We start from the raw sequence: 19,811 nt of genomic DNA, 5'->3' as shown, positions 1-19,811 counted from the left end.
CTGTACAGTGGAGCTCCCTGTGCTATACAGAAGGCTCTCATTAGTTATCTATTTTACACATATTAGTGTATATATGTCAATCCCAATCGCCCAATTCATCCCACCCCCCCTTTCCCCCCTTGGTGTCCATACATTTGTTCTCTACGTCTGTGTCTCTATTTCTGCCTTGCAAACAGGTTCATCTGTACCGTTTTTCTAGATTCCACATATATGCGTTAACATACATTTGTTTTTCTCTTTCTGACTTACTTCACTCTGAATGACAGTCTCTAGGTCCATCCACTTCTCTACAAATGACCCAATTTCGTTCCTACTTATGGCTGAGTAATAATCCATTGTGTATATATACCACATCTTCTTTATCCATTCATCTGTCGATGGGCATTTAGGTTGCTTCCATGACCTGGCTATTGTAAATAGTGCTGCAATAAGCATTGGGGTGCATGTGTCTTTTTGAGTTATGGTTTTCTCTGGGTATATGCCCAGTAGTGGGATTGCTGGGTCATATGGTAGTTCTATTTTTAGTTTTTTAAGGAACCTCCATACTGTTCGCCATAGTGGCTATATCAATTTACATTCCCACCAACAGTGCAAGAGGGTTCCCTTTTCTCCTCACCCTGTCCAGCATTTATTGTTTGTAGATTTTTTGATGATGGCCATTCTGACCAGTGTGAGGTGATACCTCATTGTGATTTTGATTTGCATTACTCTAATAATTCGTGATGACTGACATATAGGAGAAACTGACAATAATACATAATAGTAGAAGACTTTAACACCCCACTTACATCACTGGACAGCTCATTAGACACAAAATCAAAAAGGCAACAGTAGTCTTAAATGACACCAGAGGCCAGTTGGACTTAATAGGTATCTACAGGACATTACATCCCGAAACAGCAGAATACATAATCTTTTCAAGTGCACATGGAACCTTCTCCAGGATAGATCACATGCCAGGCCACAAAACAAGTCTCAATAAATTAAAAGGCACATGACTAGATGTACAATAAGGATAATTATTATAGAAGTGCAAATCAAAACAACAATGATATATCACCTCACACCTGTCAGAATGGCTATCAACAAAAAGAACACAAAAAACAAATGTTGGCGAGGATGTGGAGAAAAAAACCCATGTACACTGTTGGTGGGAATGTATATTGGTACAGCCACTGTGGAAAAGAGTGTGGAGGTTTCTCAAAACTAAAAATAGAACTACAGAATGACCCAGCAATTCCAATCCTGAGTATATATCCAGAAAAAAACAAAAACACTAATTTGAAAAGATATATGCACCCTGATGTTCATAGCAGTACTGTTTACAATAACCAAGATATGGAAGCAACCCAAGTATCCATAAACAGATGAATGGATAAAGAAGATGTGGTATATATATATAATAGAGTATTATATATATTATATATATATACATATATATACATACACACACATATATATATATACAATAGAGTATTACTCAGCCATAATAATGAAATTCTGCCATTTGTAGTAATGTGGATGGACCTAGAGAATTTTATGCTTAGTGAAACAAGTCAGACAGAGAAAGACAAATATTGTATGCTATCACTTATATGTGAACTCTAAAAAACAATACAAATGAATGTATAAAGCAAAACTGGAACATTCTCACAGATACAGAAAACAAACTAGTGGTTACCAGTGGGGAGAGAAGATGGTGGAGGGGCACATTAGGGGTACAGAATTGAGTTACAAACTACTAAGTATAAAACAAATAGGCAACAAGAATATATTGTATAGCACAGGGAATTTATAGCCATTATCTTGTAATAACGTTTAATGGAGTATAAACTGTAAAAATACTGAATTACTATGCCGTACACCTGAAACTATAAAAAATATAATATTGTAAATCAGTACTATACTTCAACTAAAGGGAAAAAAAAAACAGAGCATTCCCTGGCAGTCCAGTGGTTAGGATTTCACACTTCCACTGCTGAGGGCACAGATTCCATCCCTGGTCAAGGAACTAAGATCCCACAAGCCATGCGGCACACTCAAAAAAAAAAACACACACACATGAACTCACTCCCTGATCATTTTTTTTCCAGTTCTACTAAGATATAGTCTGACATATAACATTGTTTAAGCCTAAGGTATACAATGTACTCACTCACTCCTTATTTTTAACATTGCACTGAATAAAATATAAAATCTTGATTCTGACTATGTCTTGCTGATCCACCCCAAACTGTTATACTAGCATTGAAACTTAATTAATATCAATATAATATAGTTATTCAACCAATGTATGAAGTGAACTTAATCATAAATGGATAACTAACAGAACAAATGAGAATTTCCAATTTCAATCTTTTTTTTTTTTTTTGGCCACGCCACACATTATGCAGGATATTGGTTCCCTGACCAGGGATCAAACCCATGCCCCCTGCAGTGGAAGCACAGAGTCTTAACCACTGGACCACCAGGGAAGTCCCTCAATCATTTATTTTAAGCTAAAGATTTATTTCCAACTAATGCTTTATTTTCTATTACCAATTAGAATGGCATATTAAGATTTAAAATATGGTTATCATTATAATCCTAGGGAAATACACTTAGAGGTTTATCTAGTATATGTTAGAATGTTTATATCCCCATTCCAAATAATTTAAAAAAGAAAACAAACTTCCATTCATTGGCTCTACCTCTAGGATAAAAATTTTGTACTTTGTAATTTTTTTTCTCTCAGTATTGGTTGCTATTAACAGCTACATAATTAAAGCATGTCAGTGACTTACCTCTAATGTTGACAGCAGAACTTCCATTCCTGTAGAACCTTTGGCTGTCATTTCTCTCCTTGTTTTTTCTGAAAAGTAGGAAAAAAAGTTTTCTTCTAAAACATGAAAGAAAAAAAATTACATATAGTTTTATCACACAGTTAACATTTACTAATATTAGATATCATATTAGTTATAATTATATTATATTAGATAATATTCCCTGTAGTATACAACATATCCTTATGGCCTATCTTACAACAAATACTTTGTACCTCTCACTCCTCACCACTATATTGTCCCTCCCTCCCTCCCTCCCTACTGGTAACACTAGTTTGTTCTCTATATCTGTGAATCTGCTTCTTTGTTATATTCACTAGTTTGTTATATATTTTAGATTCCACATTTAAGTGATATCATACAGTATTTTTCTTTGTCTGACTTATTTCACTTAGTATAATGCCCACCAAGTCCATCCATGTTGCTGTAAACAGCAAAATTTGTTCTTTTTTTATGGCTGAGTAGTATTCCATTGTGTGTGTCTGTGTGTTTGTGTCTGTATATCACATCGTCTTCATCCATTCATCTGTTGATGGACACTTAAGCTGCTTCCATATCTTGGCAATTGTAAATAATGCTGATATGAACACTGGGGTGCATATATCTTTTCAAATTAGTGTTTTTGTGGCTTTTTGGATATATACCCAGGAGTGGAATTGCTGGGTCATATGGTAGTTCTATTTTTAGTTTTTTGAGAAAGCTCCATACTGTTTTCCACAGTGGTTGCGCCAATTTACATTTCCAACGACAGTGTACAAGGGTTTTTTCTCCACATGCTCACCAACATTTGTTATTTGTGTTCTATTTGATAATAGCCATTTTGACAAGTGTGAGGTGATAGCTCATTGTGGTTTTGAGCTACATTTCACTGATGATTAGCAATATTGAGCATATTTTCATATGCCTGTTGGCCACCTCCATTTTCTCTTTGGAAAAATGGCTATTCATTTCTTCTTCCCATTTTTTAATTAGGTTGTCTATTTTTTTTTTGATGTGAAGTTGTATTAGCTGTTTATATATATTACATATTAATCCCTTATCAGTCGAATCATTTGCAAATATTTTCTCCCATTCAGTAGAAATGGAAACTAGATGATCCTTTTCATCACAATAAATAGAAAAAAAAAAGGTTGTCTTTTTGTTTTGTCAATGGTGTCCCCTTTGCTTTTAAATTGAATTAGGTCCCATTTATTTATTTTTGCTTTTATTTACTTTAGGCCATGAATCCAAAAAATTATTGCTGTGATTTATGTCAGAGTGTTCTGCCTATGTTTTCCTCTAAGAGTTTTATAGTATCCAATCTTACATTTAGATCTTTAATCCAATTTGAGTTTATTTTTGTATATGGCATTAAAGAATGTTTTAATTTCATTCTTTCACATGCAGCTGTCCAGTTTACCCAGCACCACTTACTGAAGAGGCTGTCTTTTCTCCATCGTATATTTTTGCCTCCTTTGTCATAGATTAAGTACCTGGGTTTATTTCTGGGCTCTCTATCTTGTTCCATTGATCTATGTGTCTGTTTTTTGTGCCAATACCATATTGTTTTGATTACTGTTTCTTTGTAGTATAGTCTGAAATCTGGGTGTGTGATTCCTCCAGCTCTGTTCTTCTTTCTCAAGATTGTTATGGCAATTTGGGGTCTTTTGTGTTTCCATACAAATTTTGAAATTATTTGTTTTAGTTCTGTGAAACATGCCATTCGTATTTTGATAGGGATTGCACTGAATCTGTACATTGCCTTGGGTAGTATGGCTATTGTAACAATACTGATTCATCCAATCCATGAACATGGTATATCTTTCCATCTATTTTTGTCATCTTCAATTTCTTTCATCAGTGTCTTGTAGTTTTCAGAGTACAGGTCTTTTGCCTTCTTAGGTAGGTTTATTCCCAGGTGTTTTACTCTTTTTGATGTGATGATAAATGGGATAGTTTCCATAATTTCTGTTTCTGATATTCTGTTGTTAGTGTACAGAAATTCAGCAGATTTCTGTATATTAATTTTGTATCCTGCAACTTTACCAAATTCATTGAGGAACTCTAGTAGTTTCTGGTAGCATCTTTAGGGTTTTCTATGTATAGTATCATGTCATCTGCAAACAGTGACTATTTTACTTCTTCCTTTCCAATATGGATTCCTTTTATTTCTTTTTCTTCTCTGATTGCTGTGGCTAGGACTTCCAAAACTATGTTAAGTAAAAGTGGTGAGAGTAGGCATCCATGTCTTGTTCCTGATTTTAGAGAAAATACTTTCAGCTTTTCATCACTAAGTATGATGTTAACTGTGGGCTTATCACATATGGCCTTTATTATGTTGAGGTATGTTCCCTCTATGCCCACTTTCTGGAGAGTTTTTACCATAAGTAGATGTTGAAATTTGTCAAAAGCTTTTCTGCATCTACTGAGATTATATGGCTTTTATTCTTCAATTTGTTAACGTGGTGTATCACACTGTTTGATTTGTGGATATTGAAGCATCCTTGCATTCCTGAGATAAATCCCACTTGATTATGGTGTATGATCCTCTTAATGTATTGCTGGATTCAATTTGCTAATATTTTGGTGAGGATTTTTGCATCTATGTTCATCAGTGAGATGGGCGAAAAAAAATTTTCTTTTTTTGTGATATCTTTGTCTGGTTTTGCAATCAGGGTAATGCTGACCTTGTAGAATGAGTTCAGAAGCATGCCTTCCTCTGCAATTTTTTGGAGTAGTTTCACAAAGATAGGTATTAACTCTTCTCTAAATATTTGGCAGAATTCACCTGTGAAGCCATCTGGTCCAGGACTTTAGTTTGTTGCGAGTGTTTCAATTACTGATTCAGTTTCATCACTGGTAATTGGTCTGTTCATATTTTCTGTTTCTTCCTGGTTCAATCTTGGGAGACTGTACATTTCTAAGAATTTGCCCATTTTTCCTAGGTTGTCCATTTTATTGGCATATAGTTGTTCATAGTAGTCTCTTATGAGCTTTTGTATTTCTGTGGTTTCAGTTGTAATTTCTTTTTCATTTCTGATTTTATCAATTTGAGCATTCTCTTTTTTTTTTTTTGATGTATCTGGTTATAGGCTTATCAATTCTGTTTATCTTTTCAAAGAACCAGCTCTTATTTTCACTCATTCTTTCTAATTTTTTTAAGTCATTTCATTTATTTATGCTCTGATCTTTATGATTTCTTACCTTCTACTAATTTTGGGTTTTGTTTGTTCTTTCTTTTTCTAGTTTCTTTAGGTGTAAGGTTAGGTTATTTGAGATTTTTGTTTCCTGGGCTAAGCTTGTATCACTATAAACTTCCCTCTGAGAACTGCTTTTACTGCATCCTACAGATTTCAGACCATTATTTTCATTTCATTTGTCTCCAGGTATTTTATGATTTCCTCTTTGATTTCTTCAGTGATCCATTTCTTGTTTAGTAACGTACTGTTTAAACTCTACATCTTTGTGGTTTTCGCAGGTTTTTTTCCCTTGTAGTTGATTTCTAGACTCATAACATTGTGGTTATAAAAGATACTTGATATGATTTCAATTTTCTTAAATTTACCGGGGCTTATTTTGTGGTCTAGAATGTGAACTATCTTGGAGAATGTTCCATGTGCACTTGAAAAGAATGTGTATTTTGCTGCTTTCAGATGGAATGTTCTATATATATCTATCAAGTCCATTTGGTTAAATGTGTCATTTAAGGCCAGTGTTTCCATATTGATTTTCTGTCTGGATGATATGTCCCTTGATGTAACTGGAGTGTTAAAGCCCCCTACTATTATTGTGTTACTGTCCATTTCTCCCTTTATGCCTGTTAATACTTGCTGTATGTATTTAAGTGCTCCTATATTGGGTGTAAATTTATTTACAATTGAATTGATCCCTTAATTATCATGTTAAGTCCTTCTTTGTCTCTTGTAATGGTCTTTATTGTCTGATACAAATATTGCTACTCTGGCTTTCTTTTGATTTCCATTTGCATGGAATACCTTTTTCTGCAGAGGAAATGTTTAAAGCTAACAGAGGTTGATTCATGAGGCTCAATGAAAGAAGCCATCTCTGTAACATAAAAGTGCAAAGTAAAGCAGCAAGTGCTGATGTAGAAGCTGCAGTGAGTTGGTTACACGAAACAGCAGATTTTCAATGTAGACAAAATAGCCTTATATCGGAAGAGATGCCATCCAGGACTTTCATAGCTAGGGAGAAGTCATATCTGGCTTCAAAGCTTCTCTCATTAGGGACTAATGCATCTCGTGACTTGAAGTTGAAGCCAATGCTCATTTACAATTCCAAAAATTCTAGGGCCCTTAAGAATTATGCTTAATCTACTCTGCCTGTATTGTGTCAATGGAACAATGAAGCCTGGATGACAGCGCATCTGTCTGCAACATGGTTTACTGAATATTTTAAAGCCCACTGTTGGGACCTACTGCTCAGAAAAAAAAAGATTTCTTTCAAAATGGGACTGTTCACTAACAATGCACCTTGTCACTCTGATGAAGAGCTCTGATGAAGATATACAAGATTAGTGTTGTTCTCATGCCTGCTAACACAACATCCACTCTGCAATCCATGGGTCAAGGAGTAATTTTGCCTTTCAAGTCTTCTTATTTAAGAAATACATTTCACAAGGCTATAGCTGTCATAGGCAGTGATTCCTCTGATGGATCTGAGCAAAGTCAGTTAAAAACTTGTAAAGGATTCGCCATTCTAGATGCCATTAAGAACATCTGTGATTCATGGGAAGAGGTCAAAACATCAACATAAACAGAAGTCTCAAAGAAGTTGATTCCAACCCTCATGGATGACTTTGAGGGATTCAAGACTTCAGAGGAGGAAATAACTGCAGATGTGGTGGAAACAGCAAGAGAACTAGAATTAGAAGTGGATCCTGATGATATGACTGAATTCCTGTAATCTCATGATAAAATATTAACAGATGAGGAGCTGCTTCTTATGGATAAGCAAAGGAAGTGGTCTTGAGATGGAATCTACTCCTTGTGAAGATTGCTGAAGTGACAACAAAGGATTTAGAACACTACAAAAACTCAGTTGATAAAGCAGCAGTAGGGTTTGAGAGGATTAATTCCAGTTTTAAAAGAAGTTCTACTGTGGGTAAAATGCTATCAAACAGCACCACATGCTATAGAGAAATCATTCATGAAAGAGTATGTGTGGCAAACTTCACTGTCTTATTTTAAGAAATTGCTACAGCCACCCCAGCCTTCAGCAAGCACCACCTCAATCAGTCAGCCACCTTAAATATTGAGGCAAGACACTCCAACAGCAAAAAGATTATGACTCACTGAGGGCTTACATTTTAAGCAATAAAGTATTTTTAAATTAAGATATGTACATTTTTTTAGACATATGCTATTGCACACTTAATAGATTACAGTACAATGTAAACATAACTTTAATATCCACTGGGAAACCAAAAACTTCATGTGACTCACCCTATTGCAATATTTGCTTTATTGCAGTAGTCTGAAATCGAACCTACAATATCTCTGAGGTATGCCTGTAGTTCCACATATGAACCACAGCATATATTATAAATAATTTATTATTGATAATAGTTGTATAATGTAGTTATAATGTCCCAGAGTTTGGCTACATCAAAATTAATTCAACCATTCTCCATAGTTGGATATTTAAGGTTGTTTCTTGATCTTTGACTTTACAAACACTGAAATAAACACCTCCAAATATTCTTTTATATAAGATTTTTATTTCACTCAGATTTCTGAGAGTGAAAGTGTTAAGTAAAATAGCAGGTGCACTTTAAATTTTAATAAACATTGCCAGATTCTTTCCTCCAAAGTTTATAATAATTATTGCACCACCTACAGTGTATGAGAATACCCTATTTTCCATGCCTTCAACGGCACTGGATATTGTCATTCTCTAATTTCTGCCAATCTAAGTAGTGAGAAATATCTTAGTTGCTTTCATTAGTAATTCCTGACTTTTATGAAAGTAAAGAACCTTTTCATATGTTTACTAGATATTTGCATTTCTTCTTCTTTGAGCTGTAAATTCCTAATCTTTCTCTCTCAAATGGATAGACAACTGGATTATGCTATAAATAATGATGGGACAATCTTTCACTAGTAATTTACACTGTGTTAACTATAAACAGAGTCATTGTATTATACAACCCCAGGGGGCAGTATTCAGGGGCTGGCTCTCCCATTTGTGGGTGGCAGGGTGGGGAAAAGGACAATCTCTGGTAGTGGTATGACTAGGAGCATTTTCAGTAGTGATGTTGGAGCCGGGACTTCTAGACTATGATGGGAAGAGTCTACAGTGGTGAGAGCAATTATACGCAAGTAGTATCTATAGGTTTGGAGAATTTGTTTTCTTTGTTTTTGTTGGGGTGTTTTGTTTTGTTTTAAGGAGTTATTTCGTATGCGAATACAGTGAATATACTTGGTACATCTATCTATCTTTGCACTAATACAGTGACCATCCTCATACATTTACCTTAGTTGATAAGCACAATATTTCAATGACCTACACCTCCAGAATAATGAAATAATAAAAAACTAAATAAATTAAAATAATTGTGAATTGTCTGGATCTTAATTTTAACAGAATGCCTTCAATGCATCACTGTTAAATATAAAGGTAGCTACTGGTTTACCCTTATTTAGAAAAAGAAAAATCAAGTTTTTTTTTAACCAAGCACAGATTTTGGAATCTTAAATTTCTTTTTTAGCTCCTATTGAGGTAATCACGTGGGTTTTATTCAACCTGTCCAAATAATGCTATACTGATATATTTCTTGATATTATAATTGGACTTAATTCATTAATGTTTTATTTGGCATTTTTCAAATTTAGGTTCCTAAGTGCAAAGTTAATACTTTTCTTCTCTTGTACTCTGTCAAGGTTTTGATACCAACTAAGTAGTACTAGCTTCATAAAACAGATAAATTATGCCTAATTACAGACATCATTTACTGAACATTTTTAACATTATTTTTACATGCTTCTCATGTAAATTACATGATAATTACATGATATCTCTTATCTCTATTTCAGAGATGGTGCAGCTAAGTCCTAGAGATTCAAAACTTCCCTAAGGTCATCCAATCACTGAATGACAGGGCTTGCATTTCAAAATGGGGAACAACACTAATAACCAACATAATACCTGCCATCTTTTTGTCAACATTCTAGAAAAAGTAGTACTGGAATTAGGTGTTGTCTGAAAATTGGGGAAAGGGGGGCATTCATACATAAGTAAACTCATAATCATTTTTTAGAAACAATGCTTTGAAGATCAATTTCTTCCACAGTTATTCACTTTCCTACTTCTTGAGTCTATGGGAGAAAGTTCAATTTTTACATAACCATGTATTTATCAAAAGTCTGAACATTCTTAGCATCTACTTTTAAAGAATTAAGAAAGCATTCCAAAAACAAGAGATTAAAGTTTACCTTGACTCTGAGCCAGATGAAGAATTTTTGATGTAACATATCTGGCAGTATCTGATTCTGTAGATTCAGTATTGATCTTCTCCAGCTGAGCCAGGAGTCCCACAATCCGAGAGTTATTGGTAAGGCTAAAAAAAGAATGTTACTTTAAATTAGGGCACATTCTACATCAATTGCAAATAAAATACTATAAAGATCAGTGTTAAAAACAAATCAAAACAAAATTCTACCCTTCTAAAAACTTTAAGCATTTACACATGTCACATTTCCTTACTCTGTGTTAGAGCTTAACATTGCTATGTTCTGTTGATTTACATGAGAAACATTCTATTTCAGGAAACCACAAAAGTGCACTCAACCCTATCCAGCAATCTTTTATCACATTCTGACAATTCACCTTTCCACTCTCCAAGCAGACTTTTTACACATCCTATGCTTTCCTCAAAACTCTAACCATCCCTTCTAACCCACTCCATTCTCAGCTAGTACCCTGCTTCATAACTATTATAAAATCAAAAAAGAATACATTCATTTCCCACAAACAGTTTCTTAAATCTCTCTGATTCTCTACCCACATTCTTTCTTCTTTATTCCCATTCATTATACATTTGCACATTTGGTGCTATTCTAGGCACTGCCAACAGTAAACAAAATGAACAAAAATTCCTGCCCCTCAGAGTGAACATTCTAATGGGACAAATTAAATACATAAATAATTATATAGTACGAAGAAGGTAGGAAGCACTATGGAGAAAAGCGGGTTGTGGGAATAAAAGATGCAAGGGTGCGGAAGGTTGCAATTTTAGACAGGGTGGTCAGGGAAAACTTTGAGAGGGTACCATTTAGGGAAAGGCCTGAAAGGAGTAAGAGAGTAAACGGTGCAGATACCTACAGAAAGAGCTGACCAGAAGACAGAGTCACAATCATCAAAACATCAAGGCAGGACCATGCCTGCTGTATTCAATTAAGAGTGAGATGGGGGCTTCCCTGGTAGCGCAGTGGTTGAGAGTCCGCCTGCTGATGCAGGGGACACGGGTTCGTGCCCCGGTCCAGGAAGATCCCACATGCCGCGGAGCGGCTGGGCCCGTGAGCCATGGCCGCTGAGCCTGCGCGTCCAGAGCCTGTGCTCCGCAACGGGAGAGGCCACAACAGTGAGAGGCCCACATACCGCAAAAAAAAAAAAAGAGTGAGATGGCCGCAGCAGACTTAAAGGAGAATAACGGTAAAAGATGAGGTCAAAGTTGAGGGTGGGGTAGAAGAGAGCACAATCATTTAGAGCCTTATAGGCCACTGTAAAAACGTTGACTTTTTGCAACTAGGTGAGACAGGAAGTTTTTGAGAAGAGTGATGTGATCTGACTTGATTTATTTATTTATTTATTTTATTTTTGGCTGCATTAGGTCTTCGTTGCTGCACACGGGCTTTCCTCTAGTTGCAGCAAGCAGGGGCCACTCTTTGTTGCGGTGCGCGGGCTTCTCGTTGTGGTGGCTTCTCTTGTTGCAGAGCATGGGCTCTAGGCACGAGGGCTTCAGTAGTTGTGGCTCACGGGCTCTAGAGCACAGGCTCAGTAGTTGTGGCACATGGGCTTAGGTGCTCCACGGCATGTGGGATCTTCCCGGACCAGGGCTTGAACCCATGTCCCCTACGCTGGCCGATGGATTCTCAACCACTGCACCACCACGGAAGCCCTGACTTGCTTTTAAAAGGCTCTCTTTGGCCGGTATGTTGAGACTCAAAGAACAATCCCTCCACTGGCATGCCTAACCCCAGCCCTTCTTGCATTCCCAATGTATTTGTTCCTTCAAGTAATCTTTCTCTGATTCATCATTTAGCTCTCCCTTTCAACTGGATCATACCCATTGGCACACAATATGATCCAGGAGATCCCACTAGTTACCACCCCATTTCTCTGCTACTCCTTGAAGGAAATGTCTGTACTTGACCTCTCCGTTTCCTCACATGTTGTTCACTTTTTCAAACTACTAGTTTGGCATCTGCACTCTGAGGTCTCCCCAAAACCTCCTGTGGTCACTTCTTTCCTTGTCAGATTCAGAATCTCAGCCCTATCCCAATCAGCTCCTTCTTTCTTCACTTTCTCCCTTGGGCTTCAATGGCTCCATATTCTCCTGATTTTCTTCCTATCGCCACTTCTTTTAGATCGACTCTACTGGCTCCTCCTCCAACAAACCTCTAGATGCTGAGGACCCCCTACAGCTCTATCCCCAGCCCTCTTCCCTTCACTCTCTCCATTCTACTACCCCAAGCAATCTCATCTAACCCCACAGCTGGGGGTTAGATTAAAACTGATATGCTGCCTGGCTCCTACGTTCAACTCCAGCCTCAACCTGCTCCTCTTCCAAATCTTAACTTTCCCAAACTCACATGAAACATCCGTTGCTCAAGACAAAAATCTAGACTCTCTTTCCCATGCCCAGCTCAATATTAGCTCCATCTCTAAAACACCTCAAAACCATCCACTTCTCTCTATCTCTTATCATTATTACTACCCAAGTCCAAGCAATCATCATTTCTCACTTGGCAATTACAGCGTCCTAAATAATCTGCTTTCATTCTTGCTGCCCTCATACTGGGATCCAAACACACTGGCCTTCTACCAGTTCCTTGAATATAGCAAGTTTCTTCCCAATCTCAAGATCTTTATATTTGCTGTCCTCTCAACCTAGAGGATAATTTCTGCCAGTTCTTCATATGGCTGGCTCCTTCTCATTTCAGGTTACAACCTGAAGATGTCCCCACTTCTCCACCAGCCCCTCAGCTTCCAATATTAAAATGTGTCCAATGATGTAAGCTTCACAAAGGTAAAGACCTTGCGTGTCTTATTCTATATACGTAGTATTTCGAACAGTGGCTAGCACAGAATAGGCAATACCCAGCTATATTCAGAATGAACAAAAAAATGAAGAAGCATATGGAAAACAGTATATTTATACTTTTTTTAGATTAACAACTAGACTCAATGCTTTAAATTTGGAGGTACTTCATCTGAAAAGGTATCTGGAGGATGAAAAAAACATATTGAGCATACTATTTAAGAATGTAACTAAAATAAAATAATACAATATTTCCCAATTTTGCAAATAGCCAGCATTATATGGAAATGAAAATATATATCACTATGTATAAATCTCTAAATGAAAAAACAACAAAATATACACAGTATGATATTAACATAAAGTTTTAAAATACACAAATTCAATACAATATATTCGTGTGTGTGTGTGTGTGTGTGTGTGTGTGTGTGTGTGTGTACATATATTTTCCCCTCCCCAACAATGGTATCATTAATATGTTTGTCTATCTTTATTTTCTGTAAACTGGTAGTCGAATTTAAAGGCCTAATCTGATCAAGGCCTGATTTGGTGACATGAATTCTTTGTAAGTGGTACTGTAATCTTCCATAAGGAAGCAAACAGGGTCTGGTTATCTTACTTTTGTAATATAAGCAGTCACTGGTTACCACTGCCTAGATCCATTACTTTAGTAGGGGTTGAAAAGCACTGATACTCTACCATTTCCATTCCTTCTACTTCTTACCTAGGACAATTCCATAAAAAGAAAAATCCCTTATTTAATTATCCAGAGGTATAATTCATCAAATAAAAGCAAAATAAATGCTGGATTTTTAATTTATCTTTATTTACCAGTTTTCAGAAGAATGAGTTCATTTCCAAAAGTCCTCCCCAAGTAATCAATGAAGTATTTTGCTTTCATGTATCAATATGTACTCAGATTTAAACACATATGATACATTTTATCCACTGTAGTTACTAATGCTCAAATTGCCCCACCTTTGATCAATGGGAGCCTCTTCGTGTGGGCTCCCAAGTCCTTTTGTTATGATCCTAGTCTTTGATAGCTTCCTGGATTTTGATATAACAAGACTGTTATTAGGCCAGCAGTTCTCAGTATGTGCTCTACAAAACTGAGTACTTGAGGCTCTTTCAGAAAATCTGTGAGGTCAAAAACTATTTTCATAAAAATACTAAGACACTATTTACCTTTGACACAGTGTTGACATTTACATTGTTGATCTGAAGGCAATGGTGGATAAAGTGCTGGCACATGATACAATCAAGACAGTGACACCAAATTGTAGTCACTGTGTGATAACTAGCAGTCACCATGTTCTTCACCAACATGCGCTCACAGTTAAAAACAAAAATGCCAGTTTCACCTATGAGTATACATTTTTTAATATTCTGTGTGCACATAAGACATTTCAGCTGCACAATGAAATAGGATGGTTGAGGGAAAACACTTGTGTGGTTGTTTAAACTGCAAGCTGAACTAGTTACTTTTTCCATAGAACATCATTTTTACTTTAAAAAAACAACTGACAATGATTATTTGCACTGGGGTATTCTGGAATACATTTTCTTGGCAATAAACAAAGTGAGTCTATCATTTCAAGGAAACAACTGATAGATTTGTTACCAATGATTAAATGTGAACTTTCAAGCAAAAATTAGAATCTTGGAAAACAAAGATCTACCATCATGACCTTGACAGCTTCCCCCTTCTTAAAGAATTTTCTGATAAAATCACTGGTGATATTAGTAAATGTAATTTCTTCGAACTGTGTAATAAACATTGTCAATATTTAGAAGGTCTGCATAACTCACTGAATCAATATGTTCCAAATACTGACCAATGTGTGATGTTACAAATTCAGACATGGGAAAAAGAACCAGTCAATATGCAAAAGAGACCAATGGATTTTAATGTAAAAGAAAATTAAAAGTTCACATATGTGGTTTCTGATTCCACAGTGCAACTAACCTTTAAGGAACTACCACTTATCAAGTTTTAGTGTAATATCAAAGAACATTCACTTCAATTTGAATTTCAAACAATATGGCTTTATTTCTAAAGTACATTGTTATCATTCAGAAATGTTCATTCCTCACCTATAATTATTACTCTTGCTTTAATCACATTTTTACTGTTTCTCTCCAAATACTGAACACACAACTTTATTTTCCTCCATCATAAATCAAAGGACAATTAGCCACAATTATCTGAAAAGGCCTTTTATTCAACTATTCCTTCCTTTTCTAAATATATACCTATGTGAGCCCATATTGTAGCCATATACTTTAACAACATGAATACTCATTAAAACATATATGTACATACGTATAACATATGTGTGTACTATAAACAATATGTATACTGATGTATGTATGACAGTTTGAACTCAGAAGCAGATAAGAGAATCTAGCTGTCTTCCATTAAACCAGACATTAAAGAGATTTGCAAAAATTTAATAAATCAGGCCACCTTCTAAATATTTTTGATAATTTAGTTATTTTAACATAAAATATTACTATGTTATTATGCAATGGGTTTATTACTGTTATTTTTAAATGAAGTAATAAAATTTTTTTAATTTCTCAGTTTTAATTTATAATATGGTAAATATCAATAGATTAAAAATAACGCACATTCAACACAAGCTTTTACGAGTCATTAATTTAAGAGCACAAGGGGGTTCTTAGACAAAAAGTTTGAGAACTGTTGTTCTCAACTTATCTTGCACATTTTGTGCTCTGATCTGGAATCGACCCTTTCTCCAAAAAGCCCTGGTTCTTTTTGGTAAGAAATGGTATTAAGACACCACAGTCTGCATACTAGAGAGCAAATACATCTTTAAAAACAATTCTGTAACCTAGATTTAAGAAAAATTTGCATTATGGAAACCAGGATTCTGAAATTTAATAATTGAGTGGGTTTTTTTGTTTAGTTTTCTCCAGTTATTTTTCTCTTAAAGGTCATCTGTTAGCATTTTTCAGTATCTAATAAAACATCTACTATTAAAAATATTCAAAAACATACAAAACACACTGATCATAACACATGCTCTGTTCCATTCCAAAGTAAGAGTTTGAATTTTAAATTAAATTACACCACTATCAAAGTAAAACAACTTGCAACTAAGTGATTTCTTTCTAAGAATCATGCTCTTACAAATTATAGATGGATAGATGCATGAATTTTTTGAAGGACGGCAAACAAATGGAAATTAAGAACGTAGGCAAGTTGATTTCCCTATTTTTACTTTTCTCATTGACAGAATAAAAACTGAACGAAATATTCCAAGCCACCCCCAACTCAGCTCTAAAAATTTAAGGCTGCTGACACTAATGTTGAGAGAACTGCAGGGTGAACACCAGAGGGCACCTCTACCTACTGAATGATTTTTAGACTTTGGAAAATCCAAGGATAAAGGTAAAAACAAAAGCTATACAGCTATTCAATGAGTGATCTGAGCTACACAGCAGAGCAGAAAATTGTTAAATAAAGAGGCTCAGACAAGGACTTATCTTCCCTGCCTTGCCCTATTTTTAGATGAATCAAAATGAGACCAAGACCAACCCTGGGAGGTCCCATTTATAACTGCTAATGTTAATTACTTTATAGTAAAAAAAATCATGGAATTGAAAATATGATCAATGTGAAATACATCAAATCGAGTTAACTTTCCAATGTATATTTTAAACTATCACTCAAATATTTGTTTCACTGTAGTGGTCTCCTACTGCTTTTGATTCTTTGAGTTTACATCCAGCCTTACAGCTATTTCCCTAAAAACATAATTTTTTTGTATGTTACAAAAGTCTCAATGGTGTATAGATATTACCTTGCAACAGATAATTTCCCAAGCAAGTGCAAGGGCTAAAGAACCTATCTTCACATTATAAATAAATGTTATTACCTTTTCATCTTAAAATGTAAATTGAATACAGATAGTAAACGTCTTCATAAACAAGATATAAACATCTGACAGCAAAAAATTCATTAAAATATATCAAAGTTTTAGACTTAACCAAGACTCATAGTAATTAAGATTTAATTTCAAACCATATAGTTTTATGTCCAAATTATGCACATTATCTTTCAGAAATGGTTGTTCCTCATTTATAACTCTTTATTTTTATTACTTTTGCTTTAATCATATTTTTATTGTTTCTCTCCAAATACTGATCACAAATCTTTATTTTACTTTATCGTACAGCAAAGGACAATGAAAAATAGAAATTTCACTACCATTCCTTTATAGAAATAGTTAAATATTTAAATATGTAAGTTTGGAAAATAATATTCTAAATGGAAGAGAACAATACTTCTCTAACTACTTCTAAGATAATAATTAAACACAATAAAGGCTTCTTTAACAATAAATGTAGCTCAATAGTATCAAGGGATTTGTTAAAGAAAACCAATAAAAGTTTGTTAAAATTTTAAATAACCTGAATTTATACCAGTGTCAACAATAATTAAAGTTATCCTTTAAATTTCTTCACCAAAGTTAACTAAATGCTAATTATTTTATATTCATTATTTTTAAAAACTTCTCCGGTCATGTTCTAGTGGGATTTTAGGTAAGTGCATATGGCTAACTTCTAACTTTAACTTTCCCCCAATATTTGTTCTCTCTTTTATAATAACAAGAGTTTTAGTCAGGCCTATTCCAACTCTGTTAAAACCACATTTCTCAGCCTCACTTTATACTCTTAAAAATTATTAGGGACACCCCTCAAAGAGTTGTTATTTGTATGGGAAATAGGGATAAACCTGAAAAACCAGTGCACTGAAAACTACAAAATACTAGTGAGAGAAGTTAAAGAAGATCATAAATAAAAGAGAGATATATCATGTTCAAGAGTAAGAAGACAATAGTGTTAAGATATCAATTCTCCCCAAAGTGATCTACAGAATCAAGGCAATCCCAATCAAAATACCAACAGGCTGTCATGTAGAAATTGTCAGACTGATGCTAAATTCATATGGAAATGCAAAGAACCTAAAATAGGCCAAACTTTAGAAAAAAGAAAAGGTTGGCAGACCAACACTATCTAAATCTTGAGACTCGTTATAAAGCAACAATTACAATAGGCACTAAGATAGACATGTTGATCAATGGAACAAAACAGAGTATGAGAATAGACCTACACATCCACAAATAACGGATTTTTGATAAAGGTACAAAGGAAACTCAGTGAAGAAAGGATAGTCTTTCTAAAAATGGTGCTGAACAACCAGATATCCATATGCACAAAAAAAAAAGAACTTCTATCCATACCTTGCACCATATATAAAAATTAACTCAGAAAGGAGCAGAGTCCTAAATGTAAAATCTAAAACTATAAAAACTTCTAGAAGAAACATAAGAGAAAACATTGGTAATATGGGTTATGCAAATATTTCTTAGATGTAACTCTAAAAGCATAATCCATAAAAGAACAAATAAGCAAATGGAAATCATCTAAATTTGAAACTTCTGATCTTAAAAGATACTGCACAGAATATGAAAAGACAAGACTGGAAGAAAATGTTTGCAATTCAAATATCTGATAAAGGACTTGTATCCATAATATATAAAAAAATTCTAAAACTCAACTATTAAGAAACACTGCAATTTCAAAAATTGGAAGATTTGGAAAGATATTTCACCGAATAAGTGCATGAAAAGATGCTCAACAACATGTCATTAGAGAAACGCAAATTAAAAGCACAATGAGATACCAATACACCCCTATTACAATGGCTACAATTTTAAAAGAATGATCATAAGAACTTAAGAATTTAAAAAGAATGACCATACCAAGTGTTGGTGAGAATGTAGAACTAGAACTTTCATACACTGCTGCAGGGAATAGAAGATGGTATTAATGTCTTTGTAAAACAGATTGTTGGCAGCTTCATAAAAAGAAACACACACACACAAAAAAAAAAGAAACACAGACCTACCATATGCTTCAGCCATTCCAGTCCTAGGTATTTAGCTAATAGAAAATAAAGTATAAGTCCAAAAATGCTCAAAATAAAGTGTAAGTCCAAAAATGCTCATGAAACAACCAAAAACTGGAAACAATCCAAATGTCCAAAAGTTGAATGGATAAACAAATTGTGGTATATCAACACAATGGAATACTACTTACTAATCAAAAAAGGTATGATTGCAAGAGATGATTCTCAAAAATAATTGCGCTGAATCAAAGAAGGCATACCCACACCCCTACCTTCTACCTCCACCCCCACCCCCAAAAAAGACATACTGTATGGTCCCATTTATATTAAGTTCTAAAAAAGCCAACACGTCTGTAGTGACAGAAAGCAGATCAATGGTTGTCTGGAGTGAGGAATGGGGTGGGAGAGAAAGATTACAAAAGGGCACCAGGAGACATTTGAGCATGATAAATATTTTCAGTATTTTGATTGAGAGGATAATTCCAGTTATACATAGGCCACACTTACCAAACTGTACTTTCCATATACAGCTTGTTGGAAGATGATTATATCTCAATAAAGCTGTTTAAAAATTCATAGGGGGCTTCCCTGGTGGCGCAGTGGTTGAGAATCCGCCTGCCAATGCAGGGGACACGGGTTCGTGCCCCGGTCCGGGAGGATCCCACACGCCGTGGAGCGGCTGGGCCCGTGAGCCATGGCCGCTGAGCCTGCACGTCCGGAGCCTGTGCTCCGCAACGGGAGAGGCCACAGCAGTGAGAGGCCCGCGTACAGCAAAAAAAAAAAAAAAAAA

At 35.2% G+C, this 19,811-nt stretch overlaps 1 protein-coding gene across 4 annotated transcripts in view; it reads right to left on the bottom strand.

Moving 5' to 3' along the window:
- Positions 1-19,811, bottom strand: part of AGTPBP1 (ATP/GTP binding protein 1) — a 172,356-nt gene that overhangs the window by 117,260 nt on the left and 35,285 nt on the right. For 2 of the 4 annotated variants that reach the window (XM_029203528.1, XM_029203530.1), the window contains exons 3-4: positions 10,253-10,377; positions 2,784-2,878 (exon numbers count right to left, since the gene is read on the bottom strand). In XM_029203528.1, coding sequence (XP_029059361.1) covers positions 2,784-2,878; positions 10,253-10,377 — 220 coding nt within the window. Of the gene's footprint in view, positions 1-2,783; positions 2,879-10,252; positions 10,378-19,811 lie in introns of those variants that run through there. The other 2 variants (XM_029203531.1, XM_029203532.1) reach the window with 2 other exon arrangements.

The sequence above is a fragment of the Monodon monoceros genome, unplaced genomic scaffold, assembly GCF_005190385.1.
Source record: "Monodon monoceros isolate NGI ecotype Baffin Bay Population unplaced genomic scaffold, NGI_Narwhal_1 Super_Scaffold_5, whole genome shotgun sequence".
NCBI lineage: Eukaryota > Metazoa > Chordata > Mammalia > Artiodactyla > Monodontidae > Monodon > Monodon monoceros.
This window is presented reverse-complemented; position numbering and strand designations above follow the sequence as displayed.